The 10,368-nt window shown below is 35.2% G+C and overlaps 1 protein-coding gene across 1 annotated transcript; it reads right to left on the reverse strand.

The window, feature by feature from the left end:
• Nucleotides 1-3,260: 3,260 nt before the first annotated feature.
• LOC149219255 (uncharacterized) lies at nt 3,261-3,683 on the reverse strand. Its single transcript, XM_089386764.1, has one exon. The coding sequence runs from the start codon at nt 3,681-3,683 to the stop codon at nt 3,261-3,263; it is 423 nt and encodes a 140-aa protein (XP_089242890.1).
• Between the last annotated feature and the right edge of the window lie 6,685 nt (nt 3,684-10,368).

Below are 10,368 nucleotides of genomic sequence, written 5' to 3' on the forward strand. Positions count from 1 at the left end.
AAGGCTACTGCTTTCTCGAAAAGTGTACAAAATATATATATATATGAGCCAATTATTTGTTTGAATTAAATGTGATTGATCTGGAAAACATTACAATGTATTATATGTGAAGGATGTGATTGATCCACGGTTCCACCACTTTGATCGATTTACTAACTCTCTAAATAAAAAATTTAAGTGCGGTCGATCCACCTGATTGATGGATCCATTATTGGTTTCAATTAAATGTGATTGATATGGAGAACTTCACTTGTTTTAATTAAAAGGTAGAGAAATTTATAATGGACTATATTTGATAGATGTGATTGATCCACAACTGATTTGATAGATTCCCTAACCTTTTAAACTAAATGTGGTTAGATGGATCCCCTAACTATTTAAATTAAATGTGATTGATCCACCACTAATTTCTTGTCTGGGGGCTATAACATTGGGGAACTCTAAAAGACCTTTTGGATCAGTTCTTTGTCAAAAAAACCCTATTAGTTAATTGGGCCTATTTTTTGTAATGGTTTTCAAGCATATAAATAGTTCAGATTCAACTTTGAATGTGAAGGAGATACTTGTCACTAAGATAGTTACACTTCATACAAATTTCTTATTTTTAGTTTTTATCACACTAAAAAGAAGTGTCAGTGGGGAACTGATTGTCAGTTTGCTCACTCAGAAGAAGAAATTTGGAAGGGTTAGCAAGTATTGCCTCTGTTTGGTTAGAAACTAGAAACAGTTCATGGTAGTGCAATAATTGCCAACATTTTTGATGGTGTAAGAATTATAAAATTAAGTTGTCCATGCATTATGAGAATAATGGAAACTGTCCAGATGTGTTGAAGTGAAAATTTTCCCATGGACACAATGAGCTTAGGTCTTTATCAGTGTCATCATGTCTTCTATGAGGTGCAAGAGTTGGAACTCGGCCTTCAACTGCATCTTCTCTAGGATCTTATTCTAGTGAGGAATTTGATGATGTAAATTCTCTAAAGGTCTTTGTTGGAAGTTTGCCACCTTATGGGTTTCTCAATGTTATGATGTCTCCAGATCTAATACAATTTATGAGAGATTTCTTAGAACCCAAAGGCCATTTTATCAATACATCCCTCTTCATGTAAGTCTACTCAAATTATCATTTTATTTTATGTTGGAAGAATGCAATTCAAGGAAGTTTGAAGGGGCATAGATGTGTGAAATAGTGTGCTCTTTCACAGGAAATGATCGAAATTCTTGTAAATGAATGGAAGGAGGAAGGACTATATGTACAAACTAAGCTACCCTACATGTAGAGAAGATATAATAACAACATGTTAGGGTAAACAATGATAAAGATAATAGTTATATTTTTTTTTTAGGAAGATAATATTTATGTTTTTTTAGGACACAATTTTCAAGAATTTACAAACAGTATTTACACAGTTGAATGAATGTAAGAGTATTCGTATAATTATCTGATACAATGTTTGTAATGTTATGGTGTTAATAATGTATATACAAATGCAAATTAAGCCTTGAAATTCAACCCAAGGAACTATTTTATCATATTTCTTATTTTTTATATTTATAATTTATGGTTAATCTCTCCACTTAATATACCATTTCTGTTTTCAAGTGTGTTGTTTGTGAGACACAAATGTGAAATTGTTTCATTTTCACTTATATAACTAATGTAGATAGTTTCCATAAGATTCCATTCTTGCAAGATGGTGGATGTCTTAAGTTGTATTATTTCTCAGGCTCATTGTTGCATGTAATGTAATTTTGTATTAGTGACAAGTCACATAGAATGTATTCTCTAGTTTGTCCAGAGCCGGAATGCTCATTCAAAAAACTATTTTCCTCCTTTGATTCGAGTTGACTACGAAAATTATAATGCACTTCTAGATTTTTTTTGGCATCTGTTGCTCCCGTCAATGACACATATCAAGATGGAAATAGAGCTTTGCATTGGTATTTGAAACAAGACACTCGTCTCAATAGATGTAGTTTAAATTGTTCGGTTGTAGAACACCTTTTAGATGTTGGTGCTACTGTAACTTCTGGAAACAATATAAAACTAACTCTTGTTCACACAGCTATAGGTCATGGCCACCTTGAGGCATCGCTATTAATAATAAAGAAGCATGGGGGAAGTATAAACATACTCACAAGAACAAGAGAGACCCCTCTACATTATGCTTTGAGAATAACCATCTTGCATGTGTTGCTCTCATCCTCAGACATGCAATAAAGAAGCACGAGGAAGTATAAACATACTCACAAGAACAAGAGATACCCCTCTACATTATGCTCTGAAGAATAACCATCTTGCATGTGCTTCTCTCATGCTCAGACATGGAGCCAATAGAAATGTAAAACATTTCAGAAATGAAAAGCCTATGAAGCTTGCACATTCATCTGAGTTCAATGCATTGTTGAGTCTATATGATAAATAATTCCTTGATGAAGCACGGGGTCATTCATTTTTTCAAAACCTATCAAATAGCTTCTATTGGAACTTGAAAGACGACAATCTTTGAAGATTAAGAGTTGTTGAGTGTATAGGATAAATAATTCCTTGATGGAGGATGGGGTTGTTCATTTTTTCAAAACCTATAAATATTTTCTATTGAAACTTGAAAGACCATCTTTGAAGATTAAGAGGCAATCTATGTTGGAAAGATTATAGATCTGTCAATTTGGTGTAATGTAAGTGTTTTCTCTTAATCTTCTGTGTTTGAAAGACATTTTGTTTACTAATTTTTATCTTCAATATTTTTTATATGTCACAATGCTTCTTGAATTTATTCCTTAAGGTGTTTCCTTTGCAACATGTGATGGTGCAATTGCTAATTAATTTATATTTCATAACTATATTGAGAAAAAAAAATAAAAATTAACGCATTTTAAAACCTTCAAACATTGGTTAAGTTTTAATTTTTTTTTAAATAACTATAATTCACCATACCATCCCATTCCAATGTTGGAATTTATTCATAACCCATTACTCTATATCCACAATGTTTTTAACCCACATCATGGAACAATTGCTACAGAAGAGCTCAACTGAGTTAAATTAACACTTCCATACTATTCACCGGGTTACAGCTAAAATTAACAACTCTCAATTAAATATTGCCTGCAGAAGGTAGGATTTTTTCGAACAAACCAAAGGGCAAGCAGAAGGAAGAAAACAATACCATCAATATCTACAATAAGCAAAAGGGCAAGCAGAAGGAAGAAAACAATACCATCAATATCTACAATAAGCAAATCACACCGACAGTTAACTATAAAAAGGCAATCACATCTTCCAATTCAGCGTTGCTACTCTTGAGAGGCTCATAGTCGCCAAGGTAACCTTCTAGGTGATCCGATAAAGAGGATTTGTCTATGCCCTCATGGTGGTAAGATTTGCATACAAAGTAAAGCACGCTCTGTGTCAACAGCCCCATGAAGTGAACAAAACAGAGCAACACAAGGAGGAGTCTTCCATACGCCCCTCTCCTAGCACTGAGCACGCCATGGTGGTCTTTGTTAAGTACACCATACGCGAAAAAGCATGCAATAATTCCGACGAATATGAGGTAAAGAATGTCGAGTACCAAGGCCGTGATCAGCTTTCCCTTGATGAGATACGTGCCCTTCCTTATGACGCCTACGCCGTATTCTTCTTCCAAGACGGATGTAACGCAGGCGAGGTGCCACACCATGCTTAAATACAAAAGCCCACTGACGAAGAAGGCGGTTATACCAAATTGAAGGACCGCCAATTACAACATGGGATACGAACAGCAAGCTGAATAATGCGTACGCCACACAATAAACGAAGACAATTATGAAAACCCAGAGGAAAGTCCGCATGAGGCGTTTCCAAACCCTCAGAACGATGCGCATAACCCTCCCTTAGGAAATTTCCTTTGACGTGTATATAGAGGCCACGGTATACACCGCCGCCGTGGGCAGCAACGAAAAGGCCAAAACGATTTCTGAATAGGCTGCTAGAAAAAAGATGAGTCCCGCCCGTTCCAAGGTAAATGCCTTAATCGTCGTCTCGCCAGCGGGGTTTGTGGTCTCCATCAGATAAGGCATCTCATTCCAATGGAAGAGCACATGTTGGAAGACCGATAGGTACCCCAGAATTGCAAAACTGAGGGGGAGAACAAGACTGAAGGTGAGACTCCCCAGCAGTTTAGCACGATTCCCGCGATAACGAGGAACCGGAGATACTGTATACAAAGGATTGGGACGAAATACACTCGATCCTTCCCATGCGCAGCTGTTTTTAACCATGTACATTGCCAAAGACTGGGTTTTTTATTCAAATCAGTGACACGCTGTGCTTCACTAGTGGGCAGGCGGTTAACGTCTATTTTCGCGTCTGTCAGGGGGTCATTACATGTAGCTTACAGTCACTTCACAGCAGTAAGGTTTTGCATGAGAATGCCCATGGGGATTTATATAACTAAGAAAAGTTGAATTATTTTTCCAAAGTTTATTTGATTGCGATAACTCCGTATTTTTAATTTTATCTTATAATTACGCTTGTATTCTGTCTTTATGATCTAGGTAATTCTTTGACAAATGTATAAATAAAGTTTACAAAAAGTCATTTCGATATTTTTAAGTAACCACAACCCAAAAAAAAGGGTATTCTTAGAAGAGGTGAGAGAAATAACTGAAAATTAATAGAGAGCTTAAAACAAACTAATACATATATATGGTGTCATATTTAGCTTCAAGCCAAATAAGTTGTAGCATTATAATAAGAAGTAAGAATCATATCAAAGTCAAACAAGTTGTAGCATTATAATAAGAAGTAAGAATCATATCAAAGTCAAAATAGGGGATTAGAGTCTAGGATAGGGTATGTCAGCTTACTTGGGGACGCCAAGATGGTGTTCTGTCCTCTTTAGCCTGTAGTCAATCCTCTCAAACCTATTATCATAGTTCCTAAAATGCCCATGTATGTGATCAAAAGATTGGAGCAAGTTCATCCAAGATTCATGGCGGTTCATAGGCATATTCCCTAGAAGGAATTTCATTTACCAATACAAGTCTACTCACTACATATACTAATTAAATTTCCCACTCATATGTCCCATATCAGGCTTCCAATCTACCCGCACAACAAGGACTTCATAATCTAAGAGGGAATTATGGTGAGAATGGGCTTCCCCCTCAAACTCGGACAATTCCACCTAAACATGGGTTGGAGTGTGCTCTCGATACCTTGTTGCAAAGCCAATATGTAGCGATGTATTTCCTCTTCCATCTTGCTTTTCATAATAAGCAATCCATCTTCTAACTCAGCCCCTTTGACGAGGCATGACTAGAGTGACACCTTGAGACACATAAGAACATGATGGCATGCCCTGTGAAAAATGAGCACCCCCCCAACAGAGAACCACCACACACCAAAGAGACCAAATACTTTTAGAGGACTAAGATGAGGTGATTAATGCTTAGGGGCCTTGTTAGTGAGTCCCATGGTACCCAAAATGTGAGAAACAATGTAATCATTGTTAGCTCCCGTACATTGGTGAGCAAAGAAACCAACTTTTCACCATAAAATTAGGGCTCACATAAGAATGTTAACCCTAGCACCCACCTCCCAGCCTAGGGTGGATAGAAAACTAGAGGACTAGCAGAACCCCTTTAATCCCTAAAAGAGGGGACACTACCGTCTTTAGGGAGACAAACCACACAGAATAGGCATCTTGGATTTACAAGGCCATCAAGTATATACACCAAAGGATGCCAATTCTCCAAACGATCCCTTTAGTCAACACCAAGATAAGCCCAACGTCCTCTTAGCTACTATGAACCTTGTCAATACCCAACCATTGAAAAATTAATTACATATAAAAAACTACTACCCCTACACATTTTCTGTTGAGAAGGAGAAATGAAACCAAAATTAGTGCATAAATTAGAAAACAACAAACACACCTAGAAAGAAGGAAACAAAATTGTAGATAGCTATCACATAATGAAACACGTGGTTTAATCCATATTGTATGGTAGAAGGGAGGAGAGAGAAACAACAATAATTTCCCTATCGACTTTTGTGAGTTGACAGTCTACAGTTTAGCCAAATAATATGTCAAACTCCATAACCACCATGCCTTCTAGAATTAAAACGTGTTTGAGTCTCAAGCCAAGGTTAGAAGTCAAGGCTTACCACCATCTATTGGGTAGACCATATGGTGGCACGACCTTGTACTCAGAAAAGGGTGTCATGAACACTCTCTCATTGGTTCATTACAACCGCGTGCCCTGCGTCTACATGGGGGTGTCTCGCTGCAAACTAGAGTGCCCCTCCGTCATTCTCAGCTATGAATATGTATCGACAATTTATCAAACCAAGGCATGACATTATTACTATCATTCTCACTCATTGCAAGCCTTCAACATTTATAATACCTCTTCCCCTCATCTGCCCAAATATGATTAAGAGTAATGCCATCTAGTCTAGAATTATGCTTGTCGAGGGTGTGGTGCCATGCCCCCCTAGCCCACTTCCTAGGTTGGGAGGTGGAAACCCACTCCCCATCTCAAAATTCACCCCATTCGATGTTGGGCAGTCTTTCTGGACCATTTTCCAGCATGAATCCTTCATGGGAGAATCAAGCAAGCCATTCCATACAGACACAATGGGGTTAGATAATTCCAAGCAACCACAATTTCCTAAAAAATATTTAGCTCTATTTCTCGTTCGCATTATGTGGAGTGGGATAAGAAACGAAGTATTAGAGAGAAGGTGAACAACCTTTTCTAACAAGGATTCTAACATCTAACTCGTAGAGAACTTATAGATATGGGATCCATCTTGGAGTCTATAGATCATGTTGATAATAGGTTTTGAGTCCCCTTCCACGAAGATATTATTGCAGCCTTGAGTTTGGGCATACTCCAAGCTCATTTTTAGACTTGTTAATTCTACTACATTATTAGAGTTATAATCCCAATTGTCTCAAAATATATGAACACAAGCATCACTGTATGATCTCTAGAAAAAGTGCATAGATTATGTAAATGATCTAGAATTTCTACATGTTATACCATGTTAGAGTTTTGTTCTAAAATAGTAGCCATAGGAAAATAGAGACTTTAGACCTTAGATGTTGTTCATATCTTAAACCCTACCTCGTCCATAGGTTGATCATGATATCTAGCTTCTAGGTGATATGCTTCACTAATTGAAAAGGTTTCCTTGGACCTATATCCCCATCATAGCTTATCAACTTGGTGTAATATTGAGATCCAACATTATTGTAGGTTGTTCTAAAATTTTCTCCATATTTCACCATTTCGTTTGGGTTTCCATTTCTATAGGGGTAGCCAATTACACCATCATTGATCGATCGTCTCCTCTACCTAGTACTCTTCAAATCTAACCTTACCTTACACCACCATTTGTAACCATAGTTGTGCGAGCTCCACATGGTCTTCTAGCTTAGACGACTACTATAAAGAGTATGCCCAAATAGAGTTGTGCTCCCATTCTTGACTTCCTAAAAGCTATGCTTCTAAATCAACCTAATGCCCTTCTTTGTTAGAGTCCAAATCAATGCTCTAGGGGATGTCATGTTCAGTCTTATCATATTCAAGAGAGAGGTTGTAGATACATATTTGTGTCTCCATATACAGTTCCATAAATCCATTCCTCCTCAGAGCCATATCAGCCATATTTTGGCTCTTAGCATTGTGGCCATTAAAGAGGGGTCATGCAACCATATTCCTACTTTACTTTTGGCCTACACACCTTATCTCAGGACATTGAAGGCCATGTCTCCTCCTGTCTTGAGCCACCCAAGAGGAAGGATCATTTAATTCTCTATAGATCCTACAGAATGGTCGATGGAACCATCATAGCATAACATAAGTACACAAGGAGGGCTTGTAAAACTAATTTGAGAAAGACTTAACAAGTCTAGCTTAATAGTTTGTTCTAAAATTTTGTTCAATATTTAAATCAAGGCTTTTAAAGAGATGATTTCATTTTCAACCAAAAATTTAATTAATCTACCTTATATTTCCTTTTATCTCATAGGAAAATAATTGACAATAAAAAGCTTTTATCTATGAGTTAATTTTTTTTTTTTGGGGCTATCTAAATTCTTATCTAAATATGAAGTGTTTAGTTAACCAAAATAGTAAAGTATATTGGCACTCAAAATGGCCACAACTTAACAATTGTGTAACCATATAATTTTTTAATATTCTCCCTTACATTTTTTTAATAAATGTATCCATCTTCCAATCTATTTTATAATAATATATGAATTTTAAATTTTTATTAAAAAATTATGTTTCTTAACGTTTTTTTAAATGAAATTTCAACTGTAAGAATTTTACTATTAGCAAAATTACTTGCATGATAATTCAACGCCATCAAAGTTACCAGAACAAAACACAAAAAAATAGTAAGAATTAGAACATTTCTTTAAGCTATCTTCTTCAAAATGTTTTTTTTAGTTTTTTTTCGCGAGCAATCACACGAAATAAAAGATTGATATTCGCAAAAATGTGTTGATATGGCACCAGTTTCTTTGACATTATATTTCAATAAATAATAGAAAATATCATTTAAATAAAAAATAACACCAACATTAGTGGATACAATAGTGAAATTTGTGTAGATTTTGCAACTTTTTTTCCTAGAGATTTCTAAATAACCAGATGCCACACTCGTCAATTATTATTTTCACCCAAAATTTTAAATTATATGTAGTTCTAGTAATTTCAAATTGATCCTTCTATGTATTTATTTTATCCTTTTATATATTCATAAATCTTTATTTTTAAATATGACTATGGAATTCTCTAATAAAACATAATTTTTGATGAATCAAATTTAAGCAACAAAAAATGGTGTAGTTTTCATCAAATGAAAGTTTTTACTTTCAAAATTATCGGTTGAAAAATAAATGTTTCCTATTGCCTGAATACATATAAATTAGTCACTTCCCTTCACATTTTGCTCTCCTCTAGAAGGCTTTGGCAAGTTACTCATAAAGGACATGCAATTATACATTAATTTCATAAGCATCTGTGTATTTCTCTACTTCCCATCTCCATCATGAACTACGTATAAAGAGGTGTTTTACCCATTGACGATTACTCCATCTTGTTAGTTTAGGCTTTTTTTTAAGAGGTATTTTGGGTTGGGATTATAAGTTCTGGTGGTTTTGGAGTATTTGACTCTTCACACTTTCATTAATATTTTTCTCATTCTTACCTTAGAGAAAGGCTTCAACATCATACTATAAAGTAGGAGAATTAATATTTTACCAAAGTCACAACAATACATCATGTGCTTTTCCATTTATTTTCATCAATTTACTATTTGCACATTTTCATGTTTCATTTATATATATATATATATAGATATATATATATATATATATATATCTATGAGGAGTAAAAGAGACTTACTGACATTTTTATAAGAGTATTTCAAACAAATTTCAAGGGTGCTTAAGAGGCTTAAGTTATATGATCCCTTTCGTTATCTCATTTCCTTCTCCTCTTTGAAGTAGAATTGTTGTTTACCTAGTTTCATGTAATTGGGTGTTTTTTTTTAAGAGTGGTTCAAGGACACCTTGATCAACCGGTGGCACTACGTCCACAGAAAAATCTGGGCTAACACCCCTTGGCCTACTGCAAGACCTGACCCCAAGGGCTTCGGGGAGAATGGACCCTATGACCTCCCAATGGCGAGGCACTGTTTTTGACCAATTGAGCTAACCCTTGGGGCTTCATGTGATTAAGTGTTATTACACAATTAAGAATCGATTCACCATGAATTTCTTTTTGTTTGAACATTGAACTAAATAAATAATAAACTATTAATCCTTATTGTTTGTCATTGGCATTTTGATGGAAAGAAAAAAAAATGTTTTCATTAATGTTCTTCACTTTCTATCAGAGCATTTTATATTAATTAAACTAGCTAAGAAAGAAAGAAATCAAGGAACATAAACCAACTTTTCTTACTAATTCATTTTTTCTTATTTAGTGCTTAGCTTACTCACTCTTAAAGAATTGATAAATTTGATAAATTTAGTCTTTCTTCTGACATAGGTCACTCATTAATAGGATTACATATTAGTCTAATTAATAAACATTTATCTTCCTTCCTTTACTTATTTCCCTTGTTTTTCTCACAAATTTGGTGGTGACTCCACCATGTTAATTCTAGTCTTTCAATATTTACAAGTGATACTTTAATAATGAGATAACATGTTTATTAGAAATTTGTTTATTAGAAATTACACTTTACCTACTTAACCCCTTTGTAAGATCAATTAACCTTCTAGATGGAGGATAATTATCCAACCTCTTCCTCCCAAGTCGGGAGCATATAGTTCTCCCACTTTACCCAAGTTCAGC

Source organism: Pinus tabuliformis, chromosome Q, assembly GCF_031772625.1.
Source record: "Pinus tabuliformis cultivar Carrire ecotype Pingquan chromosome Q, CPIR1, whole genome shotgun sequence".
Taxonomy (NCBI): domain Eukaryota; kingdom Viridiplantae; phylum Streptophyta; class Pinopsida; order Pinales; family Pinaceae; genus Pinus; species Pinus tabuliformis.